Source organism: Anas platyrhynchos, chromosome 1 (assembly GCF_047663525.1).
Source record: "Anas platyrhynchos isolate ZD024472 breed Pekin duck chromosome 1, IASCAAS_PekinDuck_T2T, whole genome shotgun sequence".
In the NCBI taxonomy this organism is placed as follows: domain Eukaryota; kingdom Metazoa; phylum Chordata; class Aves; order Anseriformes; family Anatidae; genus Anas; species Anas platyrhynchos.
In genome coordinates, this window is record NC_092587.1 from 145236604 (window position 1) to 145256159 (window position 19556).

Consider the following 19556-nt stretch of genomic DNA (forward strand, 5'->3'; position numbering starts at 1 on the left):
TCCACGTAGGGAATGTTCAGCATGTTCAGATGAGCAACATGTCAGCATTGCAGGTGAAATGATGAGAGCCCTGTCTGTTTTTGTAGTCTTAGAAGGTAAAAGAGTTCAGCAGCTCAGAAGTGGTAAGAACAAAGTCCCTCTCAGCCCCAGCTTTAGTGCTCTCTCCACCCCTAACTCCCAACTATGATATCGAAGACCAGCCATGTATTTAAGTGGCTACATATCTATTGTACAGAGGATAGATACACATTCTTGCAAACAGCTTAGAGTGGGCTCAACAGGGAAGAGTGGGCTGATCCCAAACTCTTAGAGCTGTTCCAGTTTAAGGTAGCCAGGAATTAGTTGAAAATTCAGTACAAAGGGCTACAAACACTAAACATTCTCAACAGTTGGGCATTATAAGATATTTAAAATACAGCATATAGGTTTTCAAACATTAAATTAGCTTGAGAACATTTGCAATACTTGTTAGCTGCGAAATTTTTGATTCTTCTTTAAACCCCAATGAAGAGAAGCTTGTTTTTATTAGAGTTAAGCTTTTCAAAAGTTTTATATTGCTGTCCAGGAGGCTAGAGCGTGAAAGATTTTGTAAGTGCAATCTTACAAGTTCACTGATAAATCAAAAAAGGATACACATAAGTTGCTATAAAGGAACTGTAACTAATCTGTAACACCAAATGCTATTGAGAAGCACTAGCATTTCAGTGCATTCCATGTTTACAGAGAAAATGCTGAACATTAACCTGAGGAAAAGCATTAACATTAATCAATCAAAACCTGCTTATAGCATAGGGAGCCTTTTTGAGCAAAGCAAAATGCCCTCCCTGAACTTATTTATACTACATTTCTGCTAACATCAGCACAAAAGTTAATTATTCTTTTAGTTATGACTTGGTCAATACACTTGCTTTGAGCCTACCTTTGCAATATCTTCTCTCATACCTATCATATTTCACATAATGAAAGAGGGCTGTTTCTACATAGGCATATTTTTATAGGAAGATTAAATGGCAGCCTGGCTTATAAGAGCTTTTGTAACAGTGAAATTTAAAATAGTCTGCTCTCTCTTAAAAATAAAATAAAGAAACAGCAGAATAAGTAGTACATCAGCTTTCCCAACAATCTGTTTCCTCTGCCTTTGCTGTACTTTACCGATGACTGATGTGCCCTTTCCTTCACCTGACAGTAAAGTTTGATACCCAGCCCATATATGCAGATGAAGTTCTTACAATAGCCTACAAAGTGCTAGGGCTATAACAGCATCAGAAGGCAGAAGGTATGCACTGGCATAGCATCAAGCCAAAGCCATAAGCAAAGACATCAGATGTGTTTTAACAGAAGACCACAACTTTCCTTGAAGTCAGCTTGAGTGCTCTAGAGCCCCAACCTCCACTCGCTCAGGAAACACTTTATTTCAGCCTGGGCCAGAGAGCCCACCCCAAGTCACCTCATGAATAAGATGAAATGAACAGACTTCAGCTTTTTCTGGACCATCCGTCTTCAGGTGTATAATCTATTCTTACTTTTGATGATAAGACCCTCTAAACTACTCGAAACTACTGTTCTGGAGGAAACAAAACTAAAGAAACAGTGATTATCAGTAACCCACCTGCAATGGTCAGTATTAAGCGTAAAGTCACAAGAGCAATTTCTGTGGCATCGTTCCACTATCTTCTTTGCAGCTTTGCTGTGTGCTATCCACACCTCATGAAAACCATTTGTCACTTATCAAATGTCTGTTCTTTTAATCAAATCTCCTCCGAAATGCACAAAACGGTTTTTCCTTTATATTAATGCCATCTTACACACATCATGTTTTCCAACAGTGGTAGTATTTCTCATGGTTTTATTTTGCAATGACCTCCTACCAAGTACAGCAGCTTAATGTCAGTTATTCAAATGCCACTTCCAGCTCAGATCCACCTCAAGAGAAGCCACATAACCATCATGAGTGGCACAAAAATCAGTATGCAAGCACAGATTAGCATTAGTGTTTGTACTTCGTCATGATGTTCATTTGTGCAAGCAACTTATTAATAGTACTTTGAAAAGATACGGAGGGCTACGTAAAATGCTAAGAATGAACTGAAAGTTGCTAATGTAATTCAGATAACAAGAAATCCATTTCAGTTCATCTATGCATCCACTTCACAGCATAAATTAGAAGCATTAGAGACAGAAAGCTACTGGGCAAATAGAAAGATTCCTTTCCATCTCCCCTGTCCATCCACATTTCTTTCTGGACACGTACTTCACACATAAAGTTTCTTTTTCTGCATAACTGTTTTGATTATTATTACCATTAATCTTGCAAAACTTCACTGGTGCTTCAACAGATGTGCTTTTCAGAGGATTTCACAACATCCTATCTTAGCAGTGATGCAGGGGAAGAACCTAATTGTCCTTAATCCCCTATTTTAAATAGGTTAGACGAAATCCTCTTTTGACTGAAGCAAAGAGATTAGTCAGTGCCACCAGGAAAACAAAACACTGTTCTCCCCTCACCCCACCCTGCATCTAGATGAGTAATGATTAATGAAGGAAACAAATTAACCAGTCTCATATTTCAAAGAGAGAAGATAATCTACGGGGAATAGCAGAATAAATGGAAAGGTGTCCCTATGAAACCTCCCCATTCTTCAGTTCTCATGCTTCTAAGGAGCTACAACAATAACATAATAAGCGCCCCAGAATGTAATTTCACAGTATGCCTCAGTCACTAGACATAACCTGGCATAATTGTTAACGTTGCTTTCTCTTCTGCTTCCCTTGATTATTCCCCACACACTCCCTGTACTCCTCCACCACTTACATGTACCTGCAGAGGTGTGCACGTGTGCTCTCTGAAATTGCATGCAGTTCCTGTGGCAGTGGAGAACACTTAAGAGCAAAGAAAAAGGCACGCTAAAGACAAGGATTACAGGCCCGTGTTGGCACCCAGTTTTCTTCCTGTGACAGTGTTTCCTTACCTCAAAGCCTTGAGCTACCCTTAAAACTGCTCTCTGTGAAAGAGCTGGGCAGTACTCTCATCCCTGTTGTAAAGAAAGCTGAAAGAAGATCGGGGAAATTAACATCCAGGTTCATAAAAGATATGTGAGTGCTGTAATAGCCCATGGTCTTCTGTGAAGTTCCAGACAAACTCCCTAGCCCCTGGCTCATCCCATCCATCTCCTAAAATAACCCAGGCTAGGTTGCCAGCTTCTCCTAGAAAGCACACATTTTTAAGATAGCATCACAAAACAGACATTTACAAAATTAGAGTCAAAGTTTAAATTGAACAAAAGCTAACAGAGCACATTTCGTGACAACTCCGGGCACGCTTGTGCCACAAGGGTCTCAGAGTCGTTACCGAGAGGGAAGAAGAAACACAGAAGTGGTATATCTGTGTGACAGAAAAAGGATCCTTGGTTTGCCTCGTCTACCTGCAGGTGTTGCCATGGCAATTATGGCAGGGAGGATAATAGCATTCCAGTGTCATTCTGCCTCAGCTCGGGATGAACTTCAGCTGAAACGTCCCTCGACAATTACAGAAATAGAAATACTACATTACACGGGGTAATGGCAAACCAATAGAATTAGTAGTATTATTCTGGAAAAAATGTAATCTGGCTAAAAGACTTAAAATGATGAGAGGCAGGCCCTTTCGTTCAAAAACAAACAAATGGTAGCATCAAATCCAGTTGTATAACAGGTGCTCAAACATCTGCTCCCTCTTTCTTGCTTTGTTTCCTCTCCCTGCCACCGCTGCACGCGACACGGAGGAGGCACGGCACTGCTGGGCAGGCTGCAGCACCTCGGGAACACAACTGTTTCCCCGTTGCATTTCACTCTGGTGAGCTTAAACGAGTCTATTATCTGCACCTTGGCAGGGCAAGCAGCAGCCAGCTATTATATTTGTGGAACCCTTCACTTGTCAACCCACTTATATTTATTTTTTTATTAAGTGTTCCAGCTTTAAAAGGCTGACTCATTAGAAAATCCCACTTCACCCTGCCACTTTTCTGGTTTCAATTACTGCTGTGTGACAGGAGCGAAGAATGAATGAGAAACAGTCAACAGGGATTTTTAGCTATAATGTGCTACGCTGTACCTTACCCTCTTCCATTCCCAAGAACGATTTTGAAGAGGCTTCCTGCTTTCAGTATTGATGTTCTGCTGTCCCCTAGAAGAGGCCCAAGACCAAAATTATATTTCAATACAAAAAACTGACAAAGGACAAAAGTGACTATGCAGTTCTCATCACCGAAGGAAAACTGCATGTACTTTTGATGCTAAAAATGGCAAGGTTAGGAGTTCTTGATCTATTTTAAGTCACTGAGACAAACTCTGATAGCAGCAAACATTTCATTTGGAGAGTTGAAATTGCAGAACGATCTGTTGCATATAGGTGAGCAATATTTTGTAGTCAATAGCAACCAGCTTCTAAAAGTTCACTTGCAAGAAGCCAGCGAATGTTTTACACAGCATCCTATTTTAATTCAGTTAGTCTCAAAAGAAAAAAAAAATGTTTTCCTTGTATAAATTAGCTAATTGATGGGATGGGGGAGATGAACAAAGTCCACACAATTCTCCCTTTCCTTTGGGTTAGGGGTGTTTGTTTGTTTTGCCTCAGGTTATAGTGAAACATCCAAAGAGTACATTACAAAACAAGAAAGAACAATAAAAAAAAGTCACTAGTAGTGTGCAAGAGCTAGTTGGATTTGCAGAAGCACCAAATCCTGTCAGCCACACTCAGCTTTCAGCAGAATTAACTCCTGAGGGAAGCAAAGCTTTCAAACTTCCCCTCTTAAAAAGCTGGGCTGAGAAGCATCAAGTCAGCACACAATACAGAGCAATTCCCCAGGAAAAACAGCAGTTGGGAGAATAACAAGGCAATGATGCCGGGGGAAATAGGAATTGGGATAGGAACTCAGGAGTTACCCGTGCTGTTCAGACACATTCTGTCAGCCTCCTGCACCGAGAACAACCGGCATCCACGAACAGCACAGCTGAAAGGCGAGATGGGAAGCATCAAGAAGACATCGCGACGCTGACATCCACAAGAGATTATCAAAAGTGTGTTACATACCAGGGATAGAAACAAACACTTTAAAAAAATGCAAGATCCTGATTACTGGCTTGTAAGCACATGCCTAGCCCCTACCGAGAACATCTCCTGTACAGTTAGGAAAGTTTGAACACGGGCAGGACATCAACATGTTTATATGTCATTTAAAGCAGCCTAAAATTCTGTCAAACCATACTGCTGGAAGAAAGAAACAACCCTTTTATCTCACTGTAAGTGACAGCTAAGAAAAAAAGGATTCATTTGAACAGGCACCCCAAATAAGAAACCTCTACACAGCGCTCATTCGGCACCAGCCTGCAAAAGTGCAGGGCGAGCTGAGTGATTATGAGGAAAGGCAAGAAGTGGAATGGGAGCGTGCCCTCAGATGTATTAACCGAGCTCAGAAAACTGGAGGTCCTCTGAAATGCTTGATAAATGGACCATCTTTTAGACAAGTAATTCAGGGCACTGAGGCTTGTAGTTCCTCCAGCTTTCAGGCCAAAGCAGTTGATACAAAGGTTGGTAACACTACAGATGAAAAAAAGTGAAGTTCAGTATTCATTTGTTTATATCAAGACTACATATAAAATACTCAAGAAATTGATTAGAAAACAGTTCCAGAATCATTCTGCCAATATAAACATTATCAGCTAATCAGTGACCAAAACTCACAGGCTACCACAAAATGTAGTGGTGAAGATGCTCAAAACCCCTAAAACAACTTTCTGGTTAGACTGATCGATCGTCTTCTCAAACTACGATTAAAGTTGACCCACTTCTGTAGACGCAGAAAATACAGCAGCTATTTGTAAACTCGTTTATTCCGTCCTCCCAAAAGCAGATTTTCCTAAAATACCTGCAGAACTAACAGACCAGAAGCCTCCCAGGGGACCGCGCTGTAATAAATCACTTTCCTTTTGGAAGTCAAACTCTATTTGCTGCTATACACGTTTAGAGATAGTTGCGCGGGCAACAAATACTTAACACCCAACTTTGTAACCCCCAAGTAGTACCAGGAGAAGCAATAAAGTGGCAGGATTACTAAATATACCACATAATAGAGGCAAAAGCGTTCAGTAGTACGGGCCTTTGACCCAGTGGTTATTTATTGTGCCATCTGAAGGCACCAACCTGGGCAGCAGCAGTTCGTGATGAGGGGCCAGCTGTCCCACAAACACAGCCCAGGCTGTTGCCTTCTGCTGCAAGATGTTCGGTGACTGTCTAGTGTCCAAACAAGCATATGCTAAGAGTGACATTTCCCAGCTTGCCCGGGCACATTCGAATCCACATACACAAATCCACATTCAGACACAGCTATCTGAATACACAGGACACTTGCACGCATTTTATTAAGCTCTGGAAAAATAACATTCCTTTTAGAAAAGGTATGAAGACTTATTTTAAGAGTTAGCTGTCTCTCAGCTATAAAGAACTTCAGAAGTCTCAAGATAAGCTGAAAAAATAACAGATTACCAGGCAAAGCTACTGCAACAGCAGTTACATGGGCACAATACATTGCTTAACGCTATCTAACGAGTATCCCAAATAATCCAACCATAAAAACAGGAGGTAATCTTCCATGAACACGGTGTTAATTATGACGGTATGTTTAGTCCCCCTCCCCACCCCAGCTAATTTACTGCTTTAATATTAACTAACGAGCCTCTCTCAGCCCTGACGGTGGAGCAGGCTCGGTGTGATGCTTACGGGACAGCGCGCATTAACTCAGCCTCCTCAGACCATCAGGCTGCCCTCCCTGGGGCAGGGCTCATCTTCAGGGAGCACCCAGACAGCCCAAGGGTAAGACAGAAGCGCACCGTCTGATGCAAACACCACAACCAGAAAGAGAGGTTGTGTTCTAATATAGAGTACGTGATATCAAACGTACCCCCCGCTCCCAAAGGGGGTTTTTATACAAACCTCATAATGGTATTTCCCCTCGTTGGGAAGGCAATCTAAATGACGCAGTCGTCAAAATCTGTCTTAATTACAGAAGGCTTATTGTGATTATGTGGTTCCACGTAGGGGAAGCCATATACAAAGACGTCCTACTCCATTATTCAAAGGTGCCTCTAGTATGGTGGATACAATTTAAAGCAGCAAAATATACAGACTAACCTCAGACCCAACTAAAAATTTGCATTGCTCTATTTCAGACTGAAAGATCAGAAAGCATTTGGAGAACTACACTGAACTTTAGGTCAGCTGCACTACAGTGAAACAAACATCTTTGGCACAGCCAGTTATTTACTAGAAGCCCTATAAATTGTGTATGGCCACAGCCACAGAACAGGGAAAGTCCTAGAGTGAAAGAAGAAATCGGCAGGATGACCGCAAGGAAGCAGAACAACAGAATGTGTTTTTAGAAATTGGTAAAAGAGATATTACTGCCTCCGTCCTAGGAGGCTACACCATCTCTTGGTGAAGATACGAGCTATGTTATGACGAGGGTGCTGAATGTGGCCCCAACCCACATCACTGGCATGTTCTGACACCTGGAAGATACAAGAAACGTAAGAAGCTGAGCGCAGGTGGCACAGCAGACGTACTGGAAAGCACTAAGCAGGAAACTGATTTCATGTTGAAGCGGCAGCACCCAGCCACCACCACACTTCCACACAGCCTTTGAGATGCGCGCTATCACACCGCTTTGGGGCAGTGACCTCAACAACAACAAGGCAAAGAGATTAGGGAACCTTCCAGCACATTCGGGACACATTGGTACGTCACTTACACCTCCATGCCCTGTGACATATAGCAGAAGAGAAAGAAAAGCTGCTGCACAGAAGTCTTACAGATTGTTGCATAAGAAGTTTCCATCAGTGCAACGCAACTATTTGTTACCTTGAGACCATGCGGTGCTGCCCTAAGAGCTCCCAGCTACCTCGAGAGCATCTCCAGCCGGCGCTCACCTGCTCCAGGGAAAACTGCAAGCAGACAAATCTCCGGCACAACCTGGAGAGTGACCATCTGCAGTCCTAAGACACCACCTGCCAAGCAGGCTCTGCACAAACTTCTCCTTATCCCACGTGTGAGCTCACCTGGACACATGCTCAGGATGTGCCACCCTCCCCGGTCTCCTGCTGCCTGGCCTCTCTTACAGGAAAGCAGCTTGGGAAGAGGCAAGGGCATCCAGGCTGCTGAAGCATATCTGCTTGGTATACAGCTTGGGTGGACAACTACGGAGCAGCACCGCGGACATGTGCATCTGCTGCTCATTTACAGCAGGCTGTTTCGGGCACGGCACTCAAAACTATTAATTTTCATTTTCAGTGCTGGAGCTGTACAAAAATAGTTGATCCGTAGAAAGAAGAGAAAACCACACACACAGTTATCAGCTCGCCAGATTTAATGGCCTCACTGAAATGAGGAACCCAAGTTTATTTACAACAGCTTTTTCCAAAATGCTCCTTCCTTGGAAGAAAAGAAAAAAAATAAAGAAAAGAAACTGACCAGATACAGAGAAGAAGTGCAAAAGAACAAGAAGCAACAGGTGAAAACATACATGTCAGCCAGGCAGTCAGCCTCCTGGCATAAAAACAAAGCAGAAAGTAGTGTGATCTAGGAAATATGAACACTTCCTCACAGGGGCTAAGTGTTTTGTCCAGTTTTCAGACCGCTGAATTACCTTCATTAGCAGTGTGGGAGGCTGATGACAGTCTGCAACTTAAAAGCTCAAGTGCCTTGTTATTTTCAGCACGCTATCTTCTTACACACATCTTTGTGTTTTAAAACGAATCCTGGAGTTAATCTCGAGCCTGTTTCGAACATATCCAACGCTTAGTTTGAAAGAGAGGTTAGCAGCACTGTTATGCAGGAAAGATTTGCAGACCACATTGTGCTCTATGCACAATGAGCGCAGTGTGATTCCCAGACGGTTTGTACAGGCTCCAGATGTAAGCACACACACCAGAAAACCTTCAGCTAAATCCTACAGTTAGATCAGCACCGAGGGATCACAACACCTGAACCGATCCTGCCTGTTTCTAAATAGAGCTCAGCAGGGTTCACCTGAGCTTTGCATATCCACAGAGACTTCTGCTTCTCTCCTTGTATTTACGGTTTTCTCCTCCTTCCTTCCCTCAGGGTTACTTTCGAAGGATCCACACATACACACGGCTGCTTTCAGTACTCACCTCTCCGTGCTCTCCTCGGCACACGGCATACTCTAAATAGTAAAAAGAGCCAGTAAAATCTTTTCACCTCTGCCATTTTTCTTCTTTCACACATACAGAAGGTTTCAGAGCGTGTGTTATGTGACCATAACTCGACATACACAAAACTAGGAGTGGACAAAGCCAACTCTTTTGTTCGGTCCGAGCAGGAAAGTTTCCTAACTTACAGCACTTCCTGCAGGGGAGGAAGGGCTGTGAGCATTTGGGAATACAGAGCGGTGAGAGCAGCCGGGGATACAAGGCAGAGAAAGCAGCCAGGCACTACCACCGCTCGCTCCTATCGCTTCCCGTTTCTTTCTTCCGCATCCCCAAGGAGAAGCTGGAGTTTCCCTGCTGCTGCCTGACCCTGACCATGGCCGTACTGACCTCTGCGCTTCCACAGAAGCTGTGACGGTGTCGGGAGTTCAGTGAAACCAGATTCTCACTCACACACCTCAGACCCACTCTCAAAACACCACTGAGTCGAGCTGGCTGGGGGAAAGCGCGGAGGCCACCCCCTAAGGTCAACTCTCCTTCAACCCAGGCTCCGCGCCTGTGATCCTCGCCACGCACCCCTCCCAGAGGCTTATTCTCAACATTCACCCACGCACAGAAATCGGCCGGCTTCACGAAAACACAGCTCGGCTCAAAAACCACGACCAAATATAAATTAAAGAAAAAAAAAGAGAGAGAGTTTTCACCCGCCGAGCCCGGCGAGAGCCTGCGGCGGGGAGCGGGCACTCACGTAGCGGCTGACGAGGGTCCGCAGGAGGCTGCAATCCATGGCGGGCGCTCAGCTGCCCACATGCGGGGAGCCGCCACCACCGCCACCGGTCCTGGGCTAAGCCTCGCACCGCTCTCCTTCGCTGCTGCCGGTAGTGGTGGTGGTGGTTGTGGTGGTGGTTGTGGTGCTGCTACCGCCGCCGCTGCGGCGCGGTGCCCCGCGGCCCCTCATGCCCCGCCGCAGCGCCTGGCAGGGCGAGCGGAGCCCCGCAGCCGCCCGGCTCCGAGGGGAGGGCTCCGAGGGGAGGGCTCGCCGCGCTCCCGCCCCCTCAGCCCCGCTCCGCTCCGCCCGCCCCGCCGGGAGGGCACCGAGCCGCGGCCGCCCCCGCGCCGCTCCCCTCGGGCGCGGCCAACCCAGCCCGGCCCTGCCCAGCCCGGCTCTCCGTCATGGCGGGGCGGGCGGGCATGCGCCGCCACATTGCCTGCCCTCCTTCCCTCTGCCCTCCTTCCCTCTGCCCTCCTTCCCTTCTTCCCTCCTTTCCCCTTCGCTGCCCGCCCGCCGCCCCCATAAGGGCCCTGACGGCCGCCCCGCGCTGCCCGGGCTGCTGTCGCCCTGAGGCAGCTCTGGGGGCTTCCCCCGTCAGGGTGCCTGATGCACCCAGGGGTTGGAAAAATTCGGCTGAATTGTGCCCAAAAAGAAGCAGCAGCGTGTCTTCATCCCCCCTGTAATGTTGCTGTTCCCAATCTATACTGATGTTGGTCTGAATCCCCTTTTTCTTCAACTCGGTCACTACTGATAATTCGTATTTGTTTTTGTAGCACCTGCCTTTTTCGTGCTCCTAGTCACAGATCTAACCCTTCCGTGACATAAGTTTCATAGGTTTTACATTTCACTTTCAAGAATTAATCACTGAAAGGAAAAAATTACAAGAGCTGTGAAGCAATAGAATTTTTTTTGAGAATGACCAAATCTGCATAAGTTAACCAAAATACTTTCTTATCACAGGAAAGTGTTTACACGAACAATTAAATATATTAATATAATCTATGTGCGTGTCCTCACTCTTTAGGAAACCAGTTAATTGCAAAAATGACCGAAGAACCTAATACGTAAACACAAAGTGATAACATCAAAACATACAGAGTGCTGAACTGAAACAGGATTTATTTATTTCTTACTATACTTCTCTGCCTAGCCATTCCACTTTCCAAGAATCTATACAATACTTGTATTCTGTAATATTTTTACAATTTATTCAACTTTTAATCAAACCTTACCATTTAATCAGTCCATCATTTTTAATGACGTTGCTTCTTACCTAGATTTTGAGTGAAATCAAATTTCAGTTATGCAGCAAATCCCTTTGTAAAGTTTTCTTTCTTTCAACACTTTCAGTTTGTGTTTTGTTTTGTTTTTTTTTTTTTTTTTTTTTTTCCCCATCCAAATACCGCAATACACTTTCCACATAATTGTCGTTCCTTCACAGAAACTGGTAATTTACTCTATCTCCTTTTTACATCGGGTAGCAATTTTGGGAAAAATGAGGTTAAAGGTATGAGGTTAAAATTATGAGGTAAGGTATGAGGTAAATGAGGTAAAAATTCCAATATCTATACATTTTTTCCATTGGAGACCAGCCTAGAACCCCAAGTTAGCAGCTGCACGGTGTGTTTCTAAAGGTCAGTGCAAGGAGTTCACTTGATGAACAGTTAACACCAGCTCAGTGTTGAGCATGATGATCACGGGAATATATCTGAGCTCCTTGCTGTCTCCTCATTTTAGGTAACCAGGATGGGGCTGCAAGAAACATTTTCCTTGGATTCAGAGCCTGGAACTCTCTCATGGGCGCAGGTCCCACATGGAAGCACAGTTTTGTTATGTGCTCTACGGTGAAAGTGGGACGAGTGCTCCCATTCTCACTTTCTCCCTCTGTCAAGGGCAGGGGAAGGGGCACGTGTTTGGGTATGCATTTGCCATTTCCAGGCTGCTGCTCAATCTAAGCTCAGACATTGTGTCCTTCCCGTTGAAGCTGTGGCATTGTGCTGCTAAGAACCACACAGAGCAGGACGACAGCTGAATCCTGAGCACATACAGAAGCCAAGTCCCAGCCTGCACCAGTTGGCCTTTTTGCTGCATTTCCCCCAAAAGGAAACCTAAATGTACAGCCCAGAAATGAGCATGGGTAGCCCCCTGGAAGTAAGCACAATGTGCCCTTGCTGAACTGCCTGTGTTCAGAGAGCTGAGCAGCAGATGTGTGTCCCTTTTTGGAGTGACAAGTTCCTCCAGGGTCAGTAAGCAACAGAGCAGACTGTTTAGGTCATACTGTTGGACTTAGGTGCCTCTAATCTGCCAAAGTCAGGCCTAAGGTGCCTGAGCCCTTTACGGGATCTAGACTGAAGTGGCTCGCAGAAGGTCACGTTGTGACTTAACAGTTGAGCCGTAAGAGCCTTGATCATATGGGTCATGTATCTGTTCTGCCTACTATGCAATGTTGTACTTGTAAGCAATTTATTAAACTAATAGTCTTTGAATATGCCATCACATTTATTTCACTCCTATTTTCTTAAAATAAATTCCTAAAATTACCTGTATGCTATCTCTAATTTGCACAACCTAGCTGTCTTTTCTAAATGCCCTGCTTCCTCTCTGACTGTAGATCGGGCCTCCTGTTCTATTGATCTTTTTCTTTTTTCTTTCCTGTTCTTAGGGAGTTATTATTTCTTGTATTTCTGTTATATCCATTACTGGCTTCTCAGCATACTCCTGCCTGCCCAGCTGACTTACCAAATGTTTTAGGTTTTACTACTTAGCAGAGTCTCACATCCCTTCTGATTTACGAATCATATCACTACCACTCTGCTTGAAACATTGAGTAGCATTAAACACCAAGGTGAATATTTTAATGTGCAAAATATTTACTCCTCTCATTTACAGCTGTATTTTCTGCTACTTTGCAATCCTAATTTTGTTACTCTTGTTTGTAATTGCACTGAAAATGTTGGGAAACTGGTCCAACGGCAGCAGCTCACTTCATACCGAATGCTTTCCTTGAGGCAGTGATATGCTGAAACTCTGGTTTAATCTGCCTCAGCCTCAGAAGGCAGGAAGGCAGCATTTTAAAACATCATGTAGCAGCCAGGCCCTAGTAAAGTTCCCTGTTTTTCACAGGTACGGTGGTGGTATAGGATACGTTGACAATAGGGTGGGTACCAGAGGCAGTAGAGGTCTCAGTGTTGAGATGTTCAGATTCCTGCTTCCTATTATGTTAGTGGCTACGTACCTCTTGTAGTCCTGGGCAAAGTGGCTAAATACTTAATGGAAATACCTCATGAAAAAAAGTGTAAATGGTATGAGTTGACTTGGACATATGTGAGAGCAGCAAGAGGAGACAGAAACAACTGAGATTGAAAAGCCATTAACCGTATGCAGCTCATCTGCTTGAGCGACCGCTGTACGCTTTGGGTGAAATTGCTGATCCTGCAGTGTTTCTGGCTTTCCCCCTACAAATATTTCACATCTTAATTGTGTCTCTCCCTCTGTTACATTTCTGAAAAGCTGATCAGAGGAACAACTTCTTCTCTTTCTCGTGTCTGCACCATATATTTAATCTAGTTTATTTTTGTTAATAAGGGGAATTATTCCCTCCGTGGAACAGATGTTTGTGCATTGATCTGTTGCAAATATTATTTTCTCACGTCCTTCTGAGAATTCTTTGTGAAAACAACACTCATTTTCAAGAGCATTTGTTGTACGTTAAAAACATTTCTCTTCCTGGTGTTTACTGTAGGTGTACTTCATGTGAGGAAGAACGTGATTAATGGCTACTGTAGTACTTTGAGGGCACAGTACCTGTACAGGGCAGTTGACAAATTGAAGCAACAAAAAGTGTGAAGCCAAAGCAGGTAAAATGGCCAGCATCAAACCACTGGGCTGCTGATCCTATTCAGCAGTTGAGCGGCCCAAAGGACAAAAGATTAAGCTCTGAAGACTGAAGGTCACTTCACTCTTCTTTGACATTCTCTGTCTAGATCTGCTTTTTCTCTAGAAAGTTCATATGAAAATGAGAAATATTTATGACTTTTTGATCTCTCTGTTCCTAACCTCTGGCAATAATGTATATCTTCTGGTATACTCAAATGCTAAATGCACTGTCATTATGACAAAATAAAATTCCCACATCCTTGCTAACAAAGGTGACCTTTGTTACACAATTTCTCAACAAAATCCTCCGAAAGAACACAGGTTGGCTTCTAAGTATCAGACACAGTCGAATGAGTGGATGTTCATTAAAATGATTTGACTGCCAGCTCAGGCAGCTCTTTGCAATTACAACCAAGGTTTGTTCATGTGTGTTACCTGCATACGTGTTATCTAATGAATCGCAGGGAAATCTTGGCCACGAGCAAATACATCTTAATCCTCTTCATCAGGACAGGCACAGCATTCAGGAAGATCTTTCTAGTGATGCAGAACAGTAGAAAGCCCAGTCACATGGACCACTTGGAAGACTTGCCCGTCACCGTGAAACAGTGTGGTAAACTCATTAGAAGGAAAAAACCAGCCTCCACCAGAGGAAGCTTCTCATGGGATGAAATGCTGTTGGCTGCTATGGTTACTAATGTGATGTTCCATTTAATTCCTTCTTCACTCACCTGCTTTCCCTTTCAAGCACCATACACACAAGTACCTTCCTAGATACTTGGTTTGGAATCGTGACAAATCTCATTAGCAGCAGCCATGCATAACCAAAGAAGGGGAAAAAAAGATACAAATGAGCAGAGAATAAACAGGAGAAAGGAAAGTGCTGGAACGTATAGGTATTATGAATAATATTCCGTCCTTGCTTTGGTGTGAACTTTGTGTTCTCTTCGCTTTGGATTTGCATTAATGTTAGTCTTGCCTTATGTCTCTATTTTACACTTCAGTGCCTTGATCCGGCAATGAACTCCCCACAGTCAGGCTCCTGTGACTGTGGAGCTGAGTGCAGTATCAGGATCTAGATGAGGAAAAGTATTCTGTTTTATTTTTGGTTTCTTAAAGGGACAGAATATTGGTTTGTTTTTCATTTCATTTTTGGTAGCACCTCGCAGGCCAGGTTTCCCTCTTTACATACAGTTTTTTCACATTTTTCATTGCTCTGATGAGTCTGTTTTAACTGGTTAATGAGTACTACACTGTGAAACTCTCAAATTCTTTAAAATATATAAATTAAAAAAAAAAAGCATATTGGGTCTTTTTTCCCCCAAAGATCAAGAAACAGGAGTTTACTCTTTATAAAGCATGTGAAAATTCCTGTAATATTCCATGGTAATAACCAGAGGACAACTAGTATTCATCATAACATATTTCCAGTCAAAGAAATACTTTTGCACAGTATTTTCTAGCAATAGAAGCACGTAGCTGATCTTCAAAAAAAGAACAGTAAATAAATAGGATATCACTTTCTGGCTACTTTAACGTCATCTGTAAAATTACCTTTGTTGTGATGTAGCACTCAATCGAAGCTGGAAGAAATTTTTAGTGGTTTGTTCTCTCCCACCAAATAAGGCACTAAATATAGCAGTATCAGCATTCCGGGCTTCAAAAAAGCTGTGGTTCAGGTTTCTCAAGAATATCTGCATTTTCTCCTGACTGTGTTCAATATGTTTTATAACTGTTTATTTAGGAAGCAGGAGTAGTTACAAATCAATACACAAAGTACCAGAAATATTAAACACTACAAAAGTGAACTTTTTGCTCAGATAAAAGTGATGCAGGATACAGTCATCAGATTTTCCGGTTGGAAAGGTACAACCGGGTGGAGGACAAATTCCTAAGAAAGGGACACAGCACTGCGGTCTTAGGGTGATCTCACTTGTCCCACAGAGTCGCCTGCGGACCTTTGCATCATCCTGCTCTTCCCCTCATTCCTGGTTATTATTAGGATGCTGCATCCTCACACGCTGGGAGCAGATGCAGCAGGGGTGGAGTGGTGTCGGGAGGATGGTGTTGGGGGGAAAGGTCCTTTTTTCACCCCTGCAGGCCTCCTGATAGCCCCCCACAGGCAGTAGGACTGGAATTAGGATGGCCACATTCTAGAGTCTTTCTTTTCTGTAGGCAAATCCTATCTGACAGTGGCACAGAGCCCACCTCTTTCATTTGCTTTGTTCAAAACGCATCAGCGTTTTCTTTCAGATGAGCAAAAATACCAAAATTCTGCATTTTTAGTGATGTTTTCAATATTAATGCTCTATGCATGTTTTTTTTCATATGTGTGTAGCAAGTATCAAAACCTGCTGCTAAGGCTGCGGCTTATGTGAAGTGGGTCTTTAAGCTGCTGCTATGTTTTCCCTTACTGCAGCTAGGTCTGGCTGCTCTTCTCGGGCACTGCAGAGGCTTGGCATGGTGAGCGTTGTGTGTACTGGGCATCGTGCTGGGAGGGAACGCGGTGAGACAGCATTTTGTAGGCAGGCTCAGCGAAGTGTACGAGATCCCCGAAGCTTTCAGCCATGACAACATTCAATTCCATCGTGTCACTTGCTGTGAAATGTGTAATGGCCACAGCCATTTTTTTTATTTTTTTTTTCCTAACTACAGTAAAGTCTCTGTTACAAGTTTGCTCCAACTTATTGTTTGTGTGTGACTGTAGATGTGTGTATTACTTGTCATTTGTCTATGAACTGTTGTAGTTAAATAGACAGTAACTCTAAGGACTCCTCCTGACAGAGATGCACTAACACAAACCTTTACATTCTTACAAGAGGGCTTATAAAAATAAAAATTAGAGTTGCATAAAGAGACAAAAATAATAATAATTAAAAAAAAGTTAGTATTTTTATTGCCTTATCCTTCGTCCTCAGCATGTCGCCCATTGACTGGTAAAATATTTCTATCCTGTATATTTACAGAAGTTTGAATCCCACGTTCTCCTAAAGCATTCCTCTCATTTAAATCCTTTGGAGAGGAGCAGGAAGAGGAGCCAGTCTGCTACAGAGTCTGGTACTCCATATGGACAGAAGTATCCACTGGAAAATCGGGGATGTGCCACAGATCTCCCAGTCTCTTCACCAGGTTTACAAGTGAGAGGAAATTTCTGTAGCTTGCTGAGAGTGAGGAGGTAGCTTTGTACAGTTATGAAAGCAGTTTGCCCCCACACAGTAGGTGTGCTCTTTTTTTGCCCTGAAATTTTGGTTTTCTGTATCTGGTGGCTGGGGAGGAAGGAGAGCTGCTCGGGAACGTCTACATAGTGTGAAATGCCTGCCAAGGGAAAGATTTTATCAAGAGGCTGTGGTCCGCAATGAGCCAGTTTCTGCTGAAATGTTAAGTCTGTGCAGACTAAGATGACTTCTGAAGAAATTTGTGTGCAATTGGGCTTAAGGTCTCATTAGGCAAACCAAAGCTTTGTCTGACTCTGTGTTTGCACTGGATTCCAACCTGTTTGCTGGAACGGGCTGGCTTTGCAAGGAAGTCAGACAATTACCACTCCCTGCCGTGGCTGAAAGTCTGCTGGACCCAGGCAGAGGCTGCTGAAAAAGGGCGCTTGACCTTCCAGTGTCCAGACAGGTGGGACAAAATGAAATGTACGTAGTGGGAATTGTCCCAGGCAACCGATGCTTAACTGTAGGAATCTAATAGTGGAGGCAGATAGCACTACCAGAAACCATCTGAGATGGATGTATCTGCTAGTATGCTAAATACTCTGATTACATGCCACTGACTGTGCTCGATGCTCTATAAATAGACTTCTGTGGATACTAGGGCAGTCCTGCAGCAGTCATTCACTGTTGACTGATCTTCAAAAAGTCAAGGCTACTGTTGCTTTGCCCCATTTTTGTTCTACTCCTTCTGTAAAGCTGGCTGATGCTGGAAAAGCTAGAAAGGAAATAACCCAAGCTTCCTTCTTGAGTATGCGTCTTTCTTTTGTTTCCTAAAATAATTGTCTACTGGCAACTCACCACCCCAAATTAGGCCACCATGAAAAAGATCTGTTGCCACAGAAAGAGGATTGCAGCCGAAATTTCCTATACATGGAGATGCAGTTGTGATACGAAACCACGTGCAGCATGAGTGTTGCCCTGGGTTGCACAGGCCTGCCCTGACTCATTTGAGCCAGGAAGTGGATGTGAATGTGTGACATTTCCAGAACTAATCATCCTGGCAAAATGAGTCGCATAATGGATATTGATTTATAACTGGGTGTGGGAGGATTTGTTCGTTATCGTACCACTATTGAAATTGAATTCAATCAATTAGAGATAATTTTGCCCCCTCTATACTGCGAAATTCATGAGCAAAGAGCAATTGCATGGGCTGCAGACATTTCAGATTTCTGCCTTTGTTTTCCACGTTACTTAGAGAAGGGAGTAAGGGAAAAGTCAGCTTTTTCCACTTTTTCTTGCTGTGCCATCCCCCTGCTTTGGAAAGAGTAGCTGGTTTGGGCTACTGGAAAGGCCAGATATCAAGGGAAGTACCCAGCAGTGGGAAAAGTGATTTATGAAGGCTTCCATGCTTTGAGGTCATGAATCAGTGATTCTTTCTTTGCAATAAGTTCGCCTTTAGGCTACCTTCCTGACTTTGCCTGCTACTGCATCGTCCCACTGACGTCAGTGGACTGGCATGGGTGTAGCTGAAATTAATTTGCTTGTAACATTCAGCACATGTTATCAACTGAAAGGCTTCTTGGATTTCCGAGGAGCTGCCTCAGGAGTGAAGGCTGATAGCATTAGAGACAGAAACAAAGCCTCATGGAAATAATTGAGTAAGATTTGGGTAACTGCTAGCTGGAGAAAGGAGAGATGAGGGGAAGGGACCTAAAGATAAGACGGAATAGAAGAGGGATGGCTATTTGATAGCTTCTTATTTTATCACTGAGTTCCTGACCTAATTAATTATAAATGTATACACAGCCACTTACATGCAAACTCCTTTTTTTTTTTTTTTTTTTTCTGTTTAACATTTTGATTACAGTAATGCCCTTTAGTAGTAGTCACTGTATATACACACGCAGTGATACAAAATCACAGCAGCTGCCTAATAATGCGTAACCCTGTGGCTGATACATTGCATATATGTACATACAGCATACTTATCTGATGATGCAATGCATATGGAGATACATACGTAAAGAAGAACTTGCTGAAAAGGAATTGGAGTACAGCAGTAGTTGGAATTGTATTGCTACATTGTGTTGCATTCCCTTAAGTGTTAGAGTTTTGGGACATATAAGCTGATTTTAGTCCAGAAGAGGTGTATATTGTCTGAGATCACAACTAGACTGCTGCCAGTGCCCAAGCTAGTGAGTGTAAAGAGATTTTGGATTGTCGCAATTACAGCTCTGTAGTTTTTAGACAAGCCCTTAATGGCACTGAAACCCTGGATAATAAAAGCATTTGTTAAGTCACAGTACTTTCTATTCAGTATCATACCCGGCAGGCAAACGAAGGCTGTGGGAATACTATGTTACACTGAGAAAATTTTAAAAAGCAAACAAACAAAATTTTATTACAAGGCTGTGCATCTGCTGGAATCAGCAGGACGTATTTAGCTGTGTTTATGTAGAAAGCAAACTGGTAACTGGGCTTCAGCAAAAGTCAGTGGAGTACTCTGCTGGGAATTATTTTGTAAGAGCCCTTTTATTTTAGAGTGAAAGCAT

At 43.4% G+C, this 19556-nt stretch overlaps 1 protein-coding gene across 1 annotated transcript in view; it reads right to left on the reverse strand.

Moving 5' to 3' along the window:
• Positions 1-10260, reverse strand: part of ATP11A (ATPase phospholipid transporting 11A) — a 123491-nt gene extending 113231 nt beyond the window's left edge. The window contains exon 1 of the mRNA XM_005021829.6: positions 9947-10260. Coding sequence (XP_005021886.1) covers positions 9947-9985 — 39 coding nt within the window. The 5' untranslated portion in view covers positions 9986-10260. The remainder of the gene's footprint in view (positions 1-9946) is intronic.
• Positions 10261-19556: the final 9296 nt, after the last annotated feature.